This window comes from Antedon bifida, chromosome 5, assembly GCF_963402885.1.
Source record: "Antedon bifida chromosome 5, ecAntBifi1.1, whole genome shotgun sequence".
NCBI classification, from domain to species: domain Eukaryota; kingdom Metazoa; phylum Echinodermata; class Crinoidea; order Comatulida; family Antedonidae; genus Antedon; species Antedon bifida.
Window position 1 is genome coordinate 28,234,199 of NC_136230.1, and position 23,483 is coordinate 28,257,681.

Below are 23,483 nucleotides of genomic sequence, written 5' to 3' on the forward strand. Positions count from 1 at the left end.
GGAGCCAGTGGAGCACAGTGATATAAAATAGAAAAAAGTCACTGAATTTTAATATCTTTTCGTATGTTAATACACTGTGCTCAAGTGGACCCAATTTGGAGCCAGTGGAGCACAGTGATATAAAATAGAATAAAGTCACTGAAATTTAATATCTTTTCGTATATTAATACAATGTGCTCAAGTGGGGGTGTGTAGAAAGCGACGACCTCGAATTGGACGACCCCAACGACCCGGGCGACCTCGAATTGGACGACCTAGAATTGGACGACCCATTAACACGAAACCGACGACCCCTATAGCCTAGCCTAGCCTAGGCCTAAGTGTGGTATAACATCCCGAAGCCGAACATAGCCAAAGATCTTTAAACCATCTTATATAATACTCGCAAGCAAGCAATTGATTGAAAAAATACAGAAATATCGCCATTTGATACTGAATGTGTCGACACGAACAAACGAACAGATATGGAACGCCAAGAGTGCATCATTAAAACTGCATTCGACATAAATATAAATTAAAAAGAAATAAATATTATACATTACATGGTTAAACCATGGACGTATAATTACATCTCGTCTTCTTATAACGAACACTATAGGCCTACCAAGCAGCGTGTTGCGAACATGTGCATGGGGAGGGCCATATGAAAGCTTTACAATACATTTCACATATGCATTGTATACGGTCAAAACTTACCCGCCGCTGAAAAAGGGGCCGTTTTGACCTGGTTTACCATGTTTATGATATTTCGTGTGCTAATCGAGTCGAATGCAGTTTTAATGATGCACTCCTGGCGTTCCATATCTGTTCGTTTGTTCGTGTCGACACATTCAGTATCAAATGGCGATATTTCTGTTTTGATTTTTCTTTTTTCAATCAATTGCAATTGCTTGCGAGTATTATATAAGGTATGGTTTAAAGATCTTTGGCTATGTTCGCCTTCGGGATGTTATACCACACTTAGGCCTAGGCTAGGCTAGGCTAGGCTATAGGGGTCGTCGGTTTCGTGTTATGGGTCGTCCAATTCTAGGTCGTCCAATTCGAGGTCGCCCGGGTCGTTGGGGTCGTCCAATTCGAGGTCGTCGCTTTCTACACACCCGCTCAAGTGGACCCAATTTGGCACCAGGAGAGCACAGTGATATAAAATAGAAATAAGTCACTGAATTTTAATATCTTTTCGTATGTTAATACACTGTGCTCAAGTGGACCCAATTGGGAGCCAGGGGAGCACAGTGATATAAAATAGAAAAAAGTCACTGAATTTTAATATCTTTTCGTATGTTAATACACTGTGCTCAAGTGGACCCAATTTGGCACCAGGAGAGCACAGTGATATCAATTAGAAATAAGTCACTGAATTTTAATATCTTTTCGTATGTTAATACACTGTGCTCAAGTGGACCCAATTGGGAGCCAGGGGAGCACAGTGATATAAAATAGAAAAAAGTCACTGAATTTTAATATCTTTTCGTATGTTAATACACTGTGCTCAAGTGGACCCAATTTGGAGCCAGTGGAGCACAGTGATATAAAATAGAAAAAAGTCACTGGATTTTAATATCTTTTCGTATGTTAATACACTGTGCTCAAGTGGACCCAATTGGGAGCCAGGGGAGCACAGTGATATAAAATAGAAAAAAGTCACTGAATTTTAATATCTTTTCGTATGTTAATACACTGTGCTCAAGTGGACCCAATTTGGAGCCAGTGGAGCACAGTGATATAAAATAGAAATAAGTCACTGAATTTTTATATCTTTTCGTATGTTAATACACTGTGCTCAAGTGGACCCAATTTGGAGCCAGTGGAGCACAGTGATATAAAATAGAAAAAAGTCACTGAATTTTAATATCTTTTCGTATGTCTTTTTTATTATTCTACCAATGATCATTGATTAATCTTTAGTAGAGAAAATGTTGTATTATAGTGCTAAACCATGTAAATAATTTATGTTAAGAATTGAATTGTATATTTTTATTATTATATTATATATTGCCATTTTATACAGTAATAATCACATGTTTTCAAAAAGATAGTGTCTTTTCCATTCATACCATGAGGTCTGAGGGCAATAGATTAGGATTTTAAGTTTAAAATACAGTACATGTTCAGTTGAAATGATGCCTTGAGAGCACCAGGGTATAGGCATTGGCAAACCTAGTACTGTGCAAGTAAAGTACGTAATCAGTATCAGTTTGTTTAGTTTAGGAGATTTCAACAGGAAGAATCCTCTCTAGCCTATAATCATAATAATATGAAGTTCAGTAATAGTCCAGGTAATCTGTGGATTGACCCAAAACAAATTGCAATAGTTTCAAAACTAATTTTTTCTGATTCTGTAGTTATTGGAGTGTTTTATTTTCAAAATCTACTGTAAAATCGGTTTAGTGGAACATATAATAATCGACATAACTAATAAAATTGTAGATGGTTTCGAAGACCGTCACCTCACATTAGGAATTTTTATAGACCTCTCCAAGGCTTTCGATACAATTGATCACAATATACTCTTATTCAAATTATCTCACTATGGAATCCGTGGCCCTGCATTAAATCTCTTTATCAAAAGTTACCTCTCTAATCGTGTCCAATGCACAAAATTCTCCAATTCAATCTCTAATTTCAATCATGTAACTTGTGGTGTTCCTCAAGGCTCCTTACTCGGTCCCCTTTTATTTATTCTGTACATTAACGATATCTATCTTTCTTCCCCATTACTTGATTTTTACCTATACGCTGACGACACAACTGTCAATTATTCTTACCCTGAAATCCAAACTCTGTTTAATACAACCAACTCCCACCTAGAGATGTTGTCCCAATATTTTGCTGCAAATAAAATTTCTATTAACCATAAAAATGTAACTTCATTCTGTTTGGGACTCCCCAGAAGTTAAATAATGTTGACCCATCACTATACAATATTACCATTGAAAATATAAACATCCCCTCTGTTCAATCAACTAAATTCTTAGGTGTCCATCTTGACGTGGAAAACACACATTAGTGTAACCGAAAACAAAATTTCCAAAAGCCTTGGTATTATTTTTCGTTTATCTTCTTATTTACCCCCTAATATCCTACGCATCCTGTATTGCTCTATGATTCTTTCCTATTTGAGTTATTGTAATATTGTTTGGTGCAACACATACCCCACAAACCTTAATAAATTGCATACCCTCCAAAAGAAGGCTATCAGAATTATATCTGGCGCGCCTCCGCTTTCCCATTCCTCTCATTTATTTTCAAATCTTAATCTCATCAAACTTAATGATATCAATTTAATTCAACAAACCATATTTGTCTACTCTACCTTAAACAACATCCTTCCTTACCATCTTTGTTATCTATTTACTTCCAATTCGTTCTTTCATTCCCATCACACACGTACTAAAAATAAATTATCTATCATAGAACAAATTCTTTCCAACATAACATTCGATATTCTGGACCCACCCTATGTAACAACCTACCACCCTCCATCTCAAAATCTGCTTCCCCTAAGATACTTCTCTCAAAATTTAAAATAATATTTTTTTTCTGTTATTTAAATTTTAGATTATGAAGTTTATTATGATTTTCTTCAATGCATTTCTTTTCTTTTTTATTTGTGTCAAGGCTCGCCCAACTCAAGATGTTTCCCAACATCTTTCAGGGCTTTTGCCTTCATTTTATGAAATATATTTTTATAATTCTGTACAATCTTGTTGTTTTCCTATGTATTCAGATTTTGTAAATAAATGTTTATTGAATTGAATATATTTTAGAGGTCCTTTGAGGTCAAATATGTCTAAAATTGGTAATAATCAATATTTAACGATATAAACAATAAGATTGATATATTATCTACTATCATGTTTGGTATCACATGGTATCTACTTCAATTATCTATCCAATGATATCAAATATATCACATTTACATGTGATTAAAGTATATTTTGCAGTGAAAACTGTATTTTTAACACTTTTTTGTGAAAAAAAATATTATTTCCTTCTTAGTCAAAGACCTGAGTAAGATATGTATGCAATTAATTTAGGAGAGAATATCTCAACTAGGTTAATTTGACCCCAAAGATCAACATGGGATGTGTGGAACATTTGCTATCTGGGAAGAAAATGGCTAAAATCGGGATGTGTGGTTCATCTTGACAACCACTTGTCATAAACAAAAAAAAAACATAGAACATTACAGAACACAGTATTACTATTGACAAATTTTAGTGGCAGTCTCTGTTTTCGAAAACCGGAAAACACAGACCCATGAATACAATATTGAAAATATTTTTAGTGGGATCTTCGTTTTCAAGAAGTCTTGACAATAGCGACCACCTTATAACACAATATTGAGAATGTCTAGTGGGGGCCTCTGTATTTTTAAAGATTTCTCAAAAATAGAGACCACAAAATTGAAAATGTTTAATAAGAAAGCTATTAAAAAAAATGTGCATAAATTACACATTTTTTTGTATATTTATATAATATTAAATATTTAGAGTGTTTGGAAGAACTGTTGGGTATCAAATGAAAGCTCATGAAATATGCTTCTAAATATTGTGTTCTAATGAAGATCTGTGTTTTTGAGAAATCTTGAAAACAGAGTATCTTTTCAAATGTCCCAATATTATTGTGTGTGATTATCGAGATGGGCACGAACGATTCATACAAAGGACACCGTCATACAACCCGCGTAGGCCTACCTATGATCGCTGGCAGTCAGCAAGCATAAAGTGTCTATACGTCAAAAATGGAAGGCCGTGGTTACCTACAGTATGTGTATAGTGTATCATCATCATAGAGGCTATAATAATAATAACTTTATTGACAAACACTTTTGGATCAGTGGCAACACACTCATTAGTGGTGCAGTCAACTTAAACTACATACAAATAAACATTATAAACCAAACAAACAAAGAAATATATATATAGGCCTATGTATGCCAACCGAAACAAAGCTTTATTCAATGTTAATTGATTACACCCTATAGATATATATTTTTTCACAATACAAAACAAATTGATATATATGGTTGCTCAAGTTTTATACATCTATTTCCTCATTCCATTAAATACAATAGTAATACAAAACCAATGTAATGGCTTTTCTTAACTTGAGTATTAAGCAACAATGCAAATTAGCTCTTTTTTAACTCAGATCTTTTTTCCCAATCAACTTTAAGAAAATGTTTACAATATTTGTCAAATGCTGCCAAGACAGCTTTACTAATGTTAATTAAATAATACTAGATGGTACGCTCACGTACCATCTAGGTCGTGCCCACAGATGGTTCCCGAATACATAATAATTTCAGCGTTAAAAAACTGGCGATTTCAAATGTACGTACCGCAGGACAATAATACATGTTGTTTACAGGAACGAATAAATAGACACTGTGATTTATGTACTCAACTAAAATTAGCACCCTGGGAATTACTTCCGAAAGAGAAACTTGTCACAAAATGAGACCAATTGTTTAAGTCAAATTTAAACAAACTTAATTTGTGTTTTATATGTAACATTAGGGTTGAGGGATGGGGAAGAGGATGGGTGCAAAGAGGAACAATTTTTAAATATATTCTTTATCCATTTAGTAACGAAATATTAATTGTTTTCATGTTTTACAAATAATATACCACTAAACACAGTAAAACATTGCGATGTAATACTTGTTGAAACCAACACCGTCCTAGTCGATTGAAAAGTACAGTACATGTAACGATACATCACTACGACGTGTATATGTTTATATAGGCCTAATGTAAAACCACCTCTATTCGGGGCAAATCATAAATTCGATCTAATCGTCAATAAATATTAAATTATCTAACTCAACTTAATTAGTAGGCCTAATGGTTTTCAATTGTTTCTTAGAGCCAATTCATACTTAAGTTGGTTCCTACCCTACCCACCAAAGTTGTTCTGCGTTTAGGGCATGTGATGCACTGTAGGCCTATCCTCTACTGGCTTTACAACGCTACTCATGCCAGTGAGGAAAGGGTGATGATGTGGGTGGTTTAACTGCAATTAAATAAATATTTGTACATAAATATACGGCGACTGAAAACGCTAGCTCATTATCCGTTTAAAAAAAATCTATATCCAACCTCTGCAGCACAGATTGAAACAAGAAATATTTCGTACAAAAAATGCTGCGTAACTTTTTGACTGGACAGTTGTAAGAACAGTCTTCATTAATCTAATATAATAGGTCGGCCAATCAAAACGCAATTGGCATTAACGGCAAGTGAACAATTGGGACTTGTGATTTATGTCATTTGCCTGTCAGCACAGTCGTTTCTTTCTAGAATTAAACGCACAAACTTGTATTGGGAATAATGTATGTTTATGTATGTAGATCGCATTTAGGTATTGATAATAATAATAATATGGCTTTTGAATATATAATTATTGTCTGTAGAATAACATTTAGACATTTTCGGTTCGCGATGAAAAGTTATATGATTATGAATGGATTTTTAATAGGTATTTATAATAATAGTATATGGGTTGTATTATTGCTAAGCTATCACCACATCGCGTTATAACATTATTTCTCAGGGTTTTTTGCACCATTGATCAATACCATAACGCGTATCGGATTTTATTATAGTTTTTGATAAATTATTATATTAATAAACATACCCAATTAAATCAATCGCGTCAGTCCAATTCCGACTTATATTTTGATCACATAGTTCTGTCTACACGGTCACGACGAGTTTAACAAAAAAAGTGGTAAATATGGTAGTGATATGCCCGAATATCGTAGTGATATGACATCGTCATGTCTATATAATATGGGCACATCATATTTAGTTTGATAGTATAGACAGAGCTTAAGGATTAGCATGTCAATGTTTCAAAAATGTTTTCTCACATTTTGAACGGAAGTATTTATTTGTTTATAAGCCCAATTTTCCAGTCTTAATTTTACATTTTGAAAAAAAGTATTTATTTGATTGTAAGCTCAATTTTCCAGTCTTAATTTTACATTTTGAAAAAAAGTATTTTATTTGTTGATAAGCCCAATTTTCCAGTCTTAGTTTTACATTTTGAACGAAAGTATTTATTTGTTGATAAGCCCAATTTTGCAGTCTTATTTTACATTTTAAACGAAAGTATTTATTTGTTGATAACCCCAATTTTCCAGTTTAATAATAATGACCCCTTCCACAGTGCTTATACCATATACATTTTACATGATATTGACCGTAGGGTTCTTTACGCCTCTGATGCATTTGTTTTTATTGTACCTTTTTAATGAATTATTATATGTTTAGGCCTAATCAAACCCAATTTAATGAAACGGTCAGATTCCGAAATGTATACAGTACTTGCCTTTACGATGCCTGAGGGAATAGACACTTGTGGAACAAAGATTGGAATGTTCCATTCATCGCAAATCAATACATTTGTATAAACGTATATTAAATCTATCAAAATAGTATTTTTTAAAGAAAATCGGCCTGTCTTCAACATTATGATGCTGTACTCGAGCTGTTCAACCGGTTTTCAGGGCGTCATTTAAGAAATTTCGCTTCGCCACAGGTCCTGTCGACGGCCCTGGACAAGCACTTTTTCCGCCATGTGCAAACGCTGACTTACGCGAAGCGCTCTGTTGTGACGCTTTTACTCAAAATAGGCCTATGGGGAAAATGCCACCATTTAATAGGCTAGTACCTCAGTTTTCATATTTAAAATATCAATTTTTAATATATCTATAATAACGTGAGAGTGCCATTTCCGACCATCTAGAGGTGTTATATTTTATTTTCTCAACTCAGCCCTAACCATGATGGGGCTGAGTCGGTGCGACTCTCTACAGTTGCTACAGTCTCTGTTGTGCGGTTTTCGAAAACAGAGACTGTCACTAAAAGTTTAGAATATTAAGTTTTACGATTTTTGTTGTTTTATCGTAAACACAGTAGGGAGTTTGAAAGACCTTGAACACAGGGGGACCAACCTAACACAATTATTGAAAACTTTTACTGTGAACAGAGATCTCTATTCAAAAATCTTCTCAATATTGTATTCTGTACCAAGTCTCTGTTTTCGGGTTTTTGAAAATAGAGACCCCTCCCCCACAAAAGGGTGGCGTTTCTGTTTCTGTGAGGCAATACTAGAAATTCTCAATATTGGGTTAAGCTCTGTCTATACTATCAAACTTTATGTGACAAAAAAATGTGCCCAAATATGGTAGTGATATGCTTACTTAGGGTAGTGGTATGACATCATCATGTCCCCCACAAAAAGTTTACAATATTATGTTCAAGAGGGTGGTGTTTCTCTGTTTTTATGAAATTATGAAAACAGAGATTCCTACTAAAAATTCTCAATATTGTGTTTTAGGTGGAGCCTTTTGTTTTCAATATTACTTAAAAACATAGACCCCACTAAACTGTCAATATTATGTCATTTATACAGTACAGTAGGGGGAGCAGGCTGGTTTCTCCCTGGGACATTTTCCATTACACATTTTCCCATGGACATTTTCCACAGAAAATGTTTTCCCCCGGACATCTACTACTGTGTTTTCCGCCGGGGTCAAATGTCCAGAGGGAAACCAGCCTAGACCAGTAGGATAAATCTCTGTTATCAAGATGTATTGAAAGCAAAGACGCCATTAACATTTTTCTAAGTGTGTCTCGTCTCTGCTTACGATGAATTGTAAAATCCCTAAACAATATTGTATGGTCTCTGTTTTAAAAAAATAAAAAATTAGTTATATAATAGGGTGGTTATGTTATCAAGGTTTCTTGAAAAGACTGACCCCACTACAAATTCTCAATATTTTTGTTCTATAGAGTAGAGACCCCACCAACATTTATCAATATTTTTGTTCTATAGAGTAGAGACCCCACCAACATTTATCAATATTTTTGTTCTATAGAGTAGAGACCCCACCAACATTTCTCAATATTTTTGTTCTATAGAGTAGAGACCCCACCAACATTTCTCAATATTTTTGTTCTATAGAGTAGAGACCCCACCAACATTTCTCAATATTTTTGTTCTATAGAGTAGAGACCCCACCACCATTTATTTATGTTCTATAGGGTGGTCTCGGTTTTAGATAAACCTAAGAAATAGATACCTTTATTAAGAATGTTAGTCGCTTCTTACCCCATACAATTCATAAATATGGTGGCCATTTTGGAATTTGGCAGCCAAATGTTAATTTTAAGATACATGCCTGAGGATGACATAATCTAAATCTAATCTAAACAGTTTAGATAGGCTATTTAATAGGCAAAATTAAATGTCAAATAAAAGTCAATTTAGCAGCCATTTAAAAAAAATGTTGGTGGCCATCTTGGATTTTGAAGGACATCTTGGATTTGAACTTGCATTGTAAATTAAAAGATACATGCTTGCTGAGGATGACATATATATCCACTTTAAAAAGTTGGGAAAGAACATTTTTAAAAGTTCTTTCCCAACTTTTTAAAGTGGATATGTCATCTTCAGCATGTATCTTTCAATTTAGAATATTATTAAAATAGCCATTATGAATACAGTTTATATCATTTTGGCAGCCATTTTGAATGCCATCTTGGATTTGGAAAAAAAGTAAGCGTGACTCAAAAGATTATGGTATTTGGATGAAAAGTCCGAGTGGAAAATTTTATTGAGAAAACTTTGACAGGAAAAAATCGCAGTTTTGTCCTGGGTTGGACCAGTGTAACATTTGACCTCAAATTTTGAGTGTTTCTATTTAAATGCTTGTAATTCCGTACCAAATTACGTTTTAGTTTTTATATTGTAAATCTTATATAGGCAAAATATTTATAAAACTTTGTTTAAAAAATATGTCATTAAGTTTTATTTTTACTAAAATATAATTATTGAAAAATTTTAATTTTGGATAAAAATGTACAAAAATTACAATTTCACCCAAAAACTATACCATGTGCGCATGTAAAGATATAAAGTTTGCTATCATTAGATAGATAATTGAAATAGCTATTATATGATACTTCATTTGATAAAATATGTTATACCAGTCATAAGTTATATCTAAAAAAGTGATTAATACCAAATTTGAAATAATTGACATCTAATGACCCCTAAATTATATGTTCCACTAACCAGATTTTGGTAGATTTTGAAAAGAAAGTGTCCTACTAGGTACTGAATCAGATAAAAAAGGTTTGAAAACTCTGCAACTTGTTTTGGGTTACACCCTTTTTTTCATAGATTGCCTGGACTATAAAGGTAATTACTGTATTTGTTGTATTGAACCAAATAAAGTTACCAATCAAATATGACATTATTTAAGTGTTCTTGATAGCATTGTTGGACATTTTACAACCAAAGTTCCAAAAAACCATAAACATTGTTGTTTGCGTTGCATTGTTGTTTTATAATCATTTTATATTCAAAGTGTTCTTTTATTAAACATTATAAAAGTTTAGGTAGGCTTATCCCCATAAAAGAGTGCTGCTTGTCTGTGTCAATGATGATATATTACTGTTTTTTAAATCACTATCGTCAGTCGATGTTTCGGGAGAGACATTTTGAATGTTCATGTTTTTTATTTCATTTCTTCACTCTTCTTGAATACGAATACGAATACGAATAGAACTTTATTGCAATCAAAGAATGGAATGAACAAAGATGTCACTGTGTTATTTTTTAATAGTTGTGGCTGGGGTTTCATCATGTTGTAGTCAGAGTAAGTGAAATTATTTATATTATATTTAATACAGAATTTAGAAATTGATAAAATTCCAAACTGATTCCCTTTATAATATATAGATCAGATAGTTGGATATTAATCTCTCTTGCTTCTAAATTAAATTATAAAAGAACATAAGAAACACAGACTGAATTTACCAAAGATAAGATGAAGTAGATATTAAATGTCATTTGATTTTATAAATGTAGTTAATAAGGTATGTAGAAATAAGATTTTAATTAGTAACAATTACGTCTTTGGTATAAACCACATATTGTATTATGATTTTAGTGTTTTTAAATTTGACTATTATTACATACATTAATTTTGACTTGCAGATATTGTGGGATTTACAGATTCTCAATTTGATATAGTAGTGGACTTTGTAAAGTCACACGAAACGTTTCAACCAATATCTTTGACAAATAGTGTAGGAACACAGGTTGTTGGATATTCATTTCAAATGAATAGTGAGAGTAGAGGTATATTTAATAGACTATTTTCTGGAATACTCGACTTTGATCTGGTGAAAAATGGAACTGAAAATATTTCAGAGGATCAAGCAACACAATTGCTGAAGGTATTAAATACATGGCTTAATAAATTTCAGTAATCAGAAGTAATTAATTTCCTAGATAAAGTTTGATGATATAGAATTTAATCAATCAACAACAGCACAAAAGTTCTTCAAACTGACTGTAATTACAAATACAAAATAATAAAACGAGAAAATTCTGAAACAAACAATCAAAGGCTACCGTATCACAAGTAGCAAGAGAAAGTCAGATTTTTAAACGATAGTTGTTCCTGTAGATTACTATAATACCGGGTTGTTGCATGGCTGACTGTACCCCTACAACTTGAAATATGGTTTCAGGATCAGTCATGGATATAAACATCCCTCCCTCCCCAACCAACTGTTGGAAATAACAGTTTGTTTACACCTTTTTTCAACTGCATCATATTTAGTATTTAATTCAGAAACATAGAAATCGTATATATATCCTCTATCCCTAACTATTATAAAATTGTTTTTCTAATAGTTTACTTCTTTGAAGTACTCCTTTTAACTGCATTATTTCACAATATATTCTGTACAGGAAGACTTAAATAATACAATTAAGGCGCTCGATGCAGAATTTGGATCATTCACAAACTATTTGTTTGACGTAAAGAAAAGTCTGGTTGATGCGGAATTTGCGAATATTTTATCTGAAGAAGTAAGGTCATACCTGATAGCAGAGCCGAGATGGAAGAGGATTTGCTTTGCTATAATAACAGGAGGTAGATTATTTAATTACAATTTAATTACATTTCAAATTGAAAAACTTTTATAAAAATGAGCTTAACAGGTTTATAAACACTAATGGGAAATTTTTTTTTAGGTATACAGTACCTCAGTTTTTGTACCTCCTCATTTTTCGCTCATTTTGTTTTATTTGTTTGTTTTCAGGTGATGATGCTCGTCGATTTGATGATTGTAGGAGTATCTGCCCAGTACCTACTGCTTATATTCGAAGTAATGCAAATTATGATGCTTGTACGGAACGTAAGTTTTCAGATTATTTAGAGGAAAAGTTCAATTGACATCAAAGGATTTGTGGCTTTCAAAAACACAGCGCCTCTTAATAAAGCTCAAATCTAATTATGATTTTGTAAACTAGAATGCTTTAGCACATTCAGTTGCGCTAGAACCACGAGCACTGCAGGAATGATGGTGGCAAATTAGCCTATACTAGGTCAGACCTTGCTTATGCTGCAAATATATTTCTTTGAAATATTTTATTTTTATCACATTGTATTAGTATCATACAGCAATTTAACATCTATTCACAGGAACATTGTTTCCATATGGTGTTGAGTTGAATGATGTAACAGTACCGTTTAACGATGATGGATCTTCGGGGAAAATTGATCTAATTACATTTTATCCATTCTATGGTACACTACATGAATCCCTTTTTGTAAGTAAACATGGCTTAACTTTACATGTCTAAAGTAAATGTGAAACTGTAGGGACGGAAAAACTGCAGTAGAAACAAAAGAAAAGCACATCAACTTGTATTGATTAGGCTACCAGGGTCTTCATAGTAATGAAGTTTTAAATCAATTTATTTAACATTTATTTCAATTTAAATTTTGCAAAATTCAAACTTTTTTTGCAAAACATACAGAATAAAGTTTCCGTCAATGGTATTCGTATATTCCAAAAGATAATAATGTAAAAGGAATTTGCCGTGTGGCTCTTTGCATGATTGCCAACAGGCATTTTTGGGCTACTGTCTGGGGAAACTTACAAGGTAAAGTTGCTATCAATGGTATTTTTGTGCATGTAACAGTTACAATGCAAACGAAATTAGCTGTGTGGCTCTTTGCATGATTAAATCTTGTGTGGCCCAATGGGCATATGTCTGGGGAAACGTACAGGATAAAGTTGCTATCAATGGTATTTTTGTACATCCCAATGTGTAAAAATTATAATGGAAAAGAAATTAGCCGTGTGGCTCTTCGCATGATTAAATCTTGTATGGCCCAAAAGGCATTTTTGGGCTACTGACTGGGGCACCTTACAGGGCGCCCAGTCTATTAGTGAAAAACCTCAGGGGCTTTGAAAGAGAGCCCTATTTTGTGGGGATTATGAGAGCGAATTTTGAAATGATAATCTATAGTTGCCTGGAAATCACATTTTTACTATAATTTTAAGATAGCATCGATACACGTGCCAATGTAAATACAATACAGTGGCCGATATGCTAAAATTGCACTCTTCTTGTTTTTTAGACTTAGATTTTTTGACATTTTTTTTTAAACGGTAGGTGAATACTAATGGGGTAATTTCATTTGATGATGAGAAGACACAATTTACACCCGATTCCTTTCCCCTAAATGGAGATAATGACCAACTGATTGCACCGTTTTGGACTGATGTTGATACAACTCGTGGTGGAACTGTTTACTATCGGCAAATGACAAGACGTGATGATGAAGCCTTAGCTGACAACCTTGACAGAATAATAGAGGACTACGATCTTACAGACTTTCAACTAATTTCCTATTTGGTTGCTACTTGGGACCAAGTGGCATTTTATGGTAGTACTCAGGGAACATCAAACATTGTGAGTTCATCTTATTGCTTCATATAGATCCCTTAAAGCATTATTGGTACAAAACAGTGTCAGAATTTTTAAATAATGGGGAGTGCTAAACTTTACCCATTCTATCTTCTGCACTGTTGAGAAAATTATGTGAAATTGATATTTTGTTTTCTTTGTTAATGATAAATACTCTAATACACCTACACTCTAATGTAATTGGTCAATGTTGTGAGTGGTATAAGATTTGATTTTAGTAAGTCTACAATGTAACTATTTGTTTTTTGTTTAAATTAAATTAAGACCAACACCTTCCAAGCCATTGTAGTCACTGACGGAATACGGTCATACACCATATTCAACTATGGTGATATACAGTGGACAACTGGAACTGCTAGTGGTGGTGATAGTTTAGGCCTAGGTGGCACACCAGCCCAGGTAGGCATATCAATGTATATTTAATGGATGGATGAAAATTTGGATTAGTCTTTCTACTAGTATACATACAGAGAGCAGCCACAGTATCGTGCACACCTAATGGTACCCTTACTCCACCCCATCCCTCTTGCTCTAAATGTCATCTTTCATTCCTGCTCCCTAAAGCTGGTCATGATATTTATTGAGCCAAAGTAGGCCTACTCTAATTAAAATAAAACAATGTATCTGCGCCTAAACATTTTAGCTAATTATGTAAGGTTGCTCATTGATCATTTACGTAATTTTGAAGATGTTCAGTAATAATAAATACATTTAATTAGGGCTACTGTATGTTAAAATCAGATTTATCATCATATTCAGGTTGGATGTAATGCTGGTGATGGAGCCAGACATTATAACGTGCCTGAATCCCAGACAAACGCCATAGTGGATATTGAAGAAACAAGCAATGTTGGTCAGCCAGGAAGATATATATTTAAAATCAGTGAAGATGATGTAGAATCGTTCGACTGTGAATCATTTGGTAAATAAGTTTTTCTGGTATCATGTTGTATCATCATGTATTTTTATATTGTATTCAGGTGCTAATGTAAAAGATGTAAAGCAATTAATATTTTCATATCTATCTTGAAAGATCTGATCAGATTATTATTATCCCTGCACTCTCTTTTGCTAAAATGTTAAGATAAAATCTTTAATACTAAAAAATAAGCATAACCTATTAATGGGTACTCCATGGACCTTTTTCAAGAATCTTTCATTTTTTTAATATTACAGATAAAGGTTCAATTATTATTCATCCATCTTTTGGATCCATGCTGGGTGGTGGAAAAACACAGATTCGAGGACCTTGTTTCGATAATCAAGATAATGTCACATGTAGGTTCATTGATGAAACAGGACCAGAGGTACCGTGTCAATTTCAAAATGAACGCACAGTGTCTTGTGTGGTACCATGGTTACTGCACATTGGTAGAGTACATGTATTTCTTTCAAAGGATGGCGGTATGACTTACGGCTTTCGGGGAATTTATACATCAGGTAAAAGCATATGTACCGACGCTTTCATTATTAAAAAATATAATGATATGGTAATAAACATATATTATCTACATTATTAAGTGAGAAAATTTGCACGTTCGTTCGTTATACAAATGGGGTAAAAATGCCCCACTTTGGATGTTTGTCTTTCAAAAATAACCTAAATAATTATATTATATATATATACACTGTATATATAAATAATACTGTCAAATTATTGAAACGGTATTTGGAACATAATCTCCTAATCGTGTCGCGCATAGAGCATCGGCGAAAGTTCCATATATATATATATATATATATATATATATATAACAACATGTTGCAGTTTAATGCATCATAAATGCGTATGATTCAAGTGGTTTTATTACTATCCACATGTTCTTGTTTTGTAGTGAGTGTCGATGAAGTCACAGAAGATGTCGCGCCAAAAGCTCGCCTTGAGTACGATGACGGTTTGGAAAGATACAAGATTAAATGGAGGGCAGACACAGACGCCTTACGAGGGAATTTCTTCGATATTGACATTGTTTTATATGATGACTATAATCCAACAAACTTAGAAATAGTTAATATCGAAGGTTATATGCAATTTGAAACAAGTGAATATCTTCTGCCTTTAACTTTGAACGTGAATACATCAACAAATGTTGGAGTCATTCGTGTTATCGAAGGGGATCAAAATGAGTAAATATTGAATGCATTTCATTACAAACACCATTCATAAGTTTTAGATCAGGGCTTTTCATTCATCATTGGCTATTAAAATCTATCAAATTAAAATTCGTTCTTAGGAAGAAGTTGTTGGTGTATTGTACTTCATTCACTCAACTGAGAGAAATGACTTACTTCCAAAAGATTTTATAATATCATTGATTATTAATGTGTTTATCTGTTTGTTCACAGTTTTGCATTGTATATTTGGAGTGACCCATTTGACTTGAGCATATTTCAGTCATTAAATTTATCTAACTGGTGTACATCATGGAGCAATAGGGATGGACAAGAACTGTCACCGTCAGATGGTGAATTGAGGTGTCCATGTAACCTACAGACTGCTTTGGTCGATCGGGGGCGCTTTGAGCCAAGTCCACGCTGTTCAAATACAGTTCAGGATTCGTGTTCAGATGACGATGGTATTGTGCACTGTGTTCGCAGCCGCAGTCCCAGGTAAATTAAAAAAGCTGGAAATTGTTTGAATCAATGGATGTTCATAACATTATTATTTAGAAATATATGTATCTTGATCTGAAACTCGCATCTCCCTCCCTTTTAATTAAACAGAGAAAAGTGATTCTAGGACATCATATCCCCTCTTCCTCCTTGTATTATTTTGAAAATTTGGTATAAAAGAAAAAAATCATTCTTTGCTATTACCTGTAGTTCCAATGGAGAAGGTTTAGAGTGTTGTTACAACTTGAACGGAGAACTTGCCAATATAGCTGATAATTTGTATGCAGGTTACATTCATCAGTATCACTATCTTGGTAGAGAACCATTCAACCAAACAGGCACTGCTCCCTACTTCTCCCATTACACAAATGATGTCTTGCCATACTTAAGATGCTGCTCTACTAGGTCTGATTGTGATCGGTATTTTATACCTTATCGACCATCGCAGGATTGTACTGGCTACCAGCCTCCTAGACCAGGTACATATTATAAGTCACCACAAGCACACTTGAATTTTCTCTGTGTAAAAATTGTATGGTTAGGCCAGCAGATCATTTATTATTATTACACCAAAAAAAACCACAAAAAAAGACTTATTTTTAACAGAATATTATTTTGTTTTTAACAGCAAGAATGAATGGTGATCCCCACATATTAACTCTGGATGGACTTGCGTACACATTTAATGGACATGGAGAGTACATTCTGATGGACGCACTTGGTGGATTGTTTGTTATGCAAGGACGTACCGAACCAATACAAAGTGGTTAGTAATTAATACGAGTTGGCCTAAACTCTAAGCTTGGTTTGAATAGATGTTGGAAATATCTCTACAGAAAACAGAAAAACCAGCTTTAAGATAAACTATACTACTTTTTTAGTGCTAAATATTAGATCATAATTTAGCACTAAAAGTCACAAAATGTATTTTGTCTTTATTTTAACACAGGTACCACACAAATTAAGGCTACACGGTTTACTGCCATCGCAGTCAAATTAAACAATGATACGATGGTACATGTGGCATTGAACCAAGTGCATGGACTGGTTGCCTATATGAATGAAGACTATGTATGGTCACGTATAGACTTTGACGATAATCCGATCTGGTCTGGCACAGGTGATAATACTTCTCTAAAATGTTCCTTTATTTGAAAGTTTCATATGTGGACTTGTGTCAGTGACAGGTTGAATATTAAAATCAATAAAAAAAAAAGAAAAAAAACCAATTGAAAATTAGCTTACTTAACTTTTTCTTCACAGGAATTACGATCTTCTACACTAAGGCAACCAATAAGACCAGTGTATCTATAACCGTGGCGTACGATTTTGGATTATCATTCGTTGTTGAAGCTAACAATGACCTGATGTCAATCATTGTCTATGGTCCTGAGATGTTGCGTGGCAACACCAGCGGGTTGCTTGGAAACTGGAACGATGATGTCACAGATGACCTTCAAACTCCAGATGGTGACATCATTCCATCAGAATCAAATCTTCGAGATATCCACTATGATTTTGGAGAGAAATGTAAAATAATTTAGTTATTTCATTATCATCAGTAACAAAACATTGGGGTAAAATCAAAACCCTATCCAATCACCATTATCTATTACATCTTAACAATCCAGAAAGGTAGTGGCAAATATGCTGTACAGTAATAATTTTGGATAGTATTGTTTTGTTTTAAATCATATGACTACTGTATTCTATTTAGGGCGAGTGGATTCTGAGAATTCGGTTCTATATTATATAACTGGTACTGATTATAGTACATACTATAACCCCGATTTTGTGCCATGGTTTGAGGCACCAGACAATATTGACCAGGAAGAAGTGAAAGAGGTTTGTGGAGACAACGTTGAGTGTATCTTTGACTACCAAGTTACAGGAAATGTAGAAATTGCCAAAGTCACAAGAGATGTAGTAGAATTTGTTGAGGAAATAAAGAAAGATATTGAACCGGGTTTGTCAATTTACTATCTACTATAACCACAATATACCACTACATTATTTCCGCTATCACCTACATCACTAATCACTTGATTTATCAACTACTATGAGAAGTAGTTATTAAAGTAAGCCTCAGCTAATTTTAATCATCATAACACAACTCCAAGTAAAAAAAAACGTGAATTGGTTTTCCCTATCCCCTATATATAGGTATTTGTGTGTGTTAATAGGCATTTGTGTGTGTTATATAGGCCAAAATTTAAAAGTGTCGTAAAAAATGGGGATGGGGATTTTTTTTCTGACATTCTATATGGTATACTCTATCAGAACAAAATTTTTTTTCCTATACTTTTTCCCCGCAAAATTTGTACTGCACCCAGGCTACCACCATTCCACTAACAACATTGCAATTATGTTTTTACAGTGGTGTGTGGTTTTATATCTACTCCGGAAAATGGCTTCAAGACTGGTACAACATACACAGAGGGCAGCACTTTAATATTTAGTTGCAAAACTGGTTTTAAATTAACTGGTGAATCTAGGATCATTTGTACACCAGAAGGAATCTGGTCAGATCCTACACCTGTCTGTGTTGGTAATTATTAAGATTTTTATAAAGTTTATTAATTCTGTTCCTCTAATTATATTCTTTTTTTTTTATCTAAAAAAATCCATGTTCCTTGTGCAATACCATGCTTCAGTTTTTGTCTGTTTTTTACTTCTGTATACTGTATATAATGTTTTACTTGTTTTATCATAAGGAAAAAGAATTTTTCTTTTGTATTCTCAAAAGAGAAAATAAATATAACTTGTATGTTCTTTACACCTTTTGCTTTTTTATTGACACTTACATTATTTAGATGGCAAACGTTTTGAGTAAATTGTTCTTTATTTGCAGACAAATGTGAATACGTAGAAGCCCCCCAAAATGGAGCTAAACAATTCAAAGGGCAAACTATACAATTCACATGCGATGATGGTTATAAGTTAAATGGAGAGTCTTCTATTACATGTGTGGGAGGGACGTTGTCTGACAGTGTTCCCTCTTGTGATAAAGGTATTAACAAAGTCAATATACATTTTTTAATTCATTAATATATTAGTATTACTACTACTGTATTGCACATAAAATCAGCCTAGGAAAGTTAAAAATTAGTTGCGGTTAAATGTCATATGAAACTACACAGAATCAATAATCAGTTTTGAACAATTGGTGTATGTATCATTATATTCAATTTTTATTTCACATTTATTTTAGATACGTTCATTCAGTTGTATGCTATAATTGGTGGTTTAGGCCTCATTCTAGCTATAGCTATTGGTGTTTTATACCGGTTCTTCTGCCGTAAAAAGTATGTATCTTTATTATACAATTTCACTAAATAATTAAAATTTATGGCTCTGTAACCCTTCTCTTTATTTACATATTTCTCTTAAATAATACTCCAATGACATCTTACCGTAAAAAAAACAGCAAACAAAAAATGTTCTTCATTTAATTTTGATGTTCTATGTTTATTTGATTGCGTTTTCCATCTATACACAATATATTGTCCAAAAAGCATATAAGTCAAAATAGTTGAAACGTGATTAAGTAGATGCATTGAGTTCATAATTTGTTGTTAGTGTTATATCATACCAGATCTTGCACTGCAGTAGTCACACCATGGAAGTGAAGGCGATGGTCATTGTGCTGGAAGCTGAATATTAAGTAGTAGATAATAACTAATTCTTAATATTATCTTTTTTATTTGAAGTTTTTATCTTGTAATCTAATCTATATTTCAGTAATAAAATACATTCTCATACACAAGAAGATGGCAAGTAAGTACCAAAGTCTATATATTTCCCTTTTCGGTGTTCAGGTTGTCTTCCCGCAACTTAAGCAGCTAGAAATACAACAAATACGTTAAAAGGATCACTACAATAATTATTAAAAAAAACCATAATCTACACAATGTATATTATTTTCATCAATTTAAAATTTTATTTCTTGTTTTTTTAGTCAAATGTCTGGAATTACAAGTAATGATTAATACTACATTCTGGACGATTCTGACAACTCCATTTTCTTGATGCTTGTTTAATATTACTCAGAATGACTGCAAAATGGTTAAAAGTATGATTTGTTCCATTACACAGCCGCAATGTAAACACACCTGGAATTTTTGTAGTATCATTCAATACAGCAAATCTATAATATAATAGCACTAAGCCAAAATTTGTTCATCTATCTTCTCATAAACCGCAAGTCCGACATTAACAGCGTTCAAGCTGGGGCACCTTTTAATACCCCTTTATGCATTAGTCTATATTAGAACGGAAAATTTGTACGAAAATGCGTTTTTTAGGTCAATTTCTTTGCAACTGCCGAATGTTATCGGTAACCATCTACGTCACAATTAGATCACTCGGGGGAATTAGCGATATCGAGATAGCAGCACATAAAGTGGCAACATGACACCGATTTGGTACCGTAAATCAACATTTTTGATAAGGAGATAATGCATGTTGATTTCGGGATTGGGGGTGGATTGAGTGTTTTTGAGTTTATAAAATAAAGTTAGAGTTCAACCAAATTTGTTTATTCGTACTGTTTTATTATTTTGCTACGAGTTGCTGACCGGAAATGTTGGGGGTGGGTTATTATTTTCAGGTGCCTAATTTAAGATTAGTATTATACTATAGTAACCCACTACTCTAATAGTAACCCACCCTAATAAACAATAATAACCCTGGGTTACAGAGAGCGGACTGCTAAATGGAACGTTCTAAAAATGGGAAACGTGCTTTGTTCAATGAATGAATAATACCAACACCAAAGAATGTAAATTATACACGGTGGAATTATGAGGGTGCTAAATAATGAACATCTTTAACCATGGAGATACCTCCACATTATAAACTTATTTTGGTGCCAAAATTCGCTCAATCAGCGAAAACACCGAAAATCAGCGAAAACACCGAAAATCAGCGAAAACATCGAGAATCAGCGTTTTGGAGCATATTTCGTATTATTTGACCCACTTACTATGGTCCGATTTTCACCAGAGTTTGGTCCATTTGTCGGAAATTTAATATTCTTTTCAATGATATATATTTTTTTACAAATATGATAGTAACTTTACCGGACAACGAAAGAACGCGAGTGCCTATCGCCCATTTTCACTGCGTGAAACCGGAAACATCGTATGGATTATAGCGAATTTGTTCACAAAATCAACTCAGTAGAATACGTTATTGGACTACGAATTTCACCGGAGTTCCTGCAAACGATTCCTTATTTAATTCTGATTAACATATCTAAGAAACAGCCTCTGATTCGTCGAATTCGCTCCGGACTCGGCATTTTAACCAATCACGTCAGATTTCTCAAAAGATTCTGGTTGTATCCTTTTACACGCGCTATTTTGAAATCCTCGTTTTATGTCCGTATTTATGCTGACATTATCACTTGATTATCCTTATTTACACGTTTTCTTTCTACTTTTTTTGATTTTAAGTGTAATATAGCCTTCATTAACTTGTAGATAAAGTATCGTTGAGTGTATATATTTTTTGCATAATCGTATGTTAAAAATGCTAGTCAATCAAAGCCCTCTGCTTTTGTGTAGCGTTCATTGGGGTTTTTTATGAGGTTTGGAACAGTCCATGTTGACCGGATAGACCGGAGTGGGGATGTGAAGCTAGCGTAAAGTGGTGGTTGTGTTAAATGAATTTAAATTATAGCAATGCTCTAACAATACTGTAAAATGTTTAATTTAGAGGGAATACTTTATAATACATAGTATGTTTTTTTCGTATGTTCACTTTCTATGAAAAATGCACATCGCGTCAATTAACCCCCTCTGGAAATAGACTAGTCCATAGCTTATCTCTGAACTGCCTGCTTCAGTAAATTGAATGACCTTCGTTGCGATCCTGTACACAGAGGCCGAATAAAAATTACTTTTGTGACAATAAGTTTGAAATGATGCATGATAACTAAATGATTTTACTTCATTGTAAAATAAAATTTTGAACGTTGACTTTTATGCTTCTAAATAAGTCTAGAATTTTGTAAAGGCTCTAAACGTACTAATTAAAATGCCAAAAAAATCCGAGTTAAATGGCCTGCGGGGTGGGGGTTCACTCTTAAATATTTCCATACGGGGAGGTGCCACATTTACGGGCCTGTCCCGTGTCAAATGTCACGATTGATGGCTCAATTTTAGCAGGGATTTCAGCTGTACTGGATGCTAAGCCCATGCCTAAGGATCCTACCTTTGAATCAATGAAATCTATAGCCACCAATGTTATTGCCAACCCCGCAAACAGTTCCCCTTTGCCGGAACAAGTACAAATATTGCGCCCTCTATGGCATGGCCTTTTTTCTGTCATCTGTAGTTCAAGTCCAGTATTTTTCAGTAACATGTCTCGAAGTGGCTCTGCTGCACCTCCCTCCGTTGGTATGCAAGTGACACACCCCCCCCCCCCCCTGGGTTAAATGAGTTTTAGGAGAATCAAATTAAATGATGTACATACCAATCTTCTAATGTCTGGCTTCCTTTCTGATCTAATCAAATTCTCGTAAATGTTCTTCATAAGAGCGTCCAATATCTGTTGCTGTCTGAAATTACCAACTGATTCAACTCTTCATAAATGCTTTTATTATTCAGATCATCAATCTCTTGATGAAGAAGCTTTCTTTTCTTAGCTTCATGTTTTTTTAATGCTTCATCTTTTACACGAGAAATCACAATCTGTTGTCCACTAACCTTACAAACTAACACAGGACTTGTTTCAGATTCTCAATGTAACAAATGACATCTGGACAAAAGCCTATCAAACTTAAAAAAAACAATTTTACATACAGAGGGCAGAATAACAAAGTGTTTAGGTTAAGTAGTCCTGGCCTGTAACCAATGGTTGATACAAACATATTCATCTATGTAACATTACCCTCTTCCAATTGCAATCAGCAAAATCAAAATCGGTTTTCGTTCCTATAAGAAAAGTAGAACAATTAAAAATTCAGTTTAAAATTATAGGCTTATGTTGAAAAAGTTAAAGGTTTCAAATAGCGATAATTAAATTTAAAGACACCTTCCCTACGTTTTTTAGATCTA

At 33.6% G+C, this 23,483-nt stretch overlaps 1 protein-coding gene and 1 long non-coding RNA gene across 2 annotated transcripts; both read left to right on the top strand.

Annotated features, from left to right (window-relative positions):
• Positions 1–6,743: 6,743 nt before the first annotated feature.
• On the top strand, positions 6,744–7,197 carry LOC144842852 (uncharacterized). The gene is made up of 2 exons (XR_013612185.1): positions 6,744–6,856; positions 6,923–7,197. It is a non-coding gene; the product is annotated as an uncharacterized LOC144842852 (long non-coding RNA).
• A 3,935-nt stretch (positions 7,198–11,132) lies between these two features.
• Positions 11,133–21,045, top strand: LOC144841882 (sushi domain-containing protein 2-like). Its single transcript, XM_078698162.1, has 20 exons — positions 11,133–11,258; positions 11,779–11,962; positions 12,132–12,227; positions 12,515–12,642; positions 13,495–13,794; positions 14,074–14,208; positions 14,569–14,731; positions 14,986–15,249; positions 15,645–15,936; positions 16,156–16,419; positions 16,633–16,901; positions 17,051–17,188; positions 17,372–17,542; positions 17,686–17,952; positions 18,140–18,388; positions 18,800–18,970; positions 19,274–19,432; positions 19,634–19,727; positions 20,164–20,199; positions 20,381–21,045. The coding sequence occupies exons 1-20, from the start codon at positions 11,142–11,144 to the stop codon at positions 20,409–20,411; spliced, it is 3,528 nt and encodes a 1,175-aa protein (XP_078554288.1). The 5' UTR covers positions 11,133–11,141; the 3' UTR covers positions 20,412–21,045.
• The last annotated feature ends 2,438 nt before the right edge of the window (positions 21,046–23,483 follow it).

Excerpts from the sequence above, each read along its gene's own strand:
- LOC144841882 (XM_078698162.1), top strand. The coding sequence starts at position 11,142 with ATGAATAGTGAGAGTAGAGGTATATTTAATAGACTATTTTCTGGAATA. Across the intron at positions 11,259-11,778 it reads AAGCAACACAATTGCTGAAG|GAAGACTTAAATAATACAAT; the intron begins GTATTAAATACA and ends TATTCTGTACAG. Across the intron at positions 20,200-20,380 it reads CATACACAAGAAGATGGCAA|TCAAATGTCTGGAATTACAA; the intron begins GTAAGTACCAAA and ends TTGTTTTTTTAG.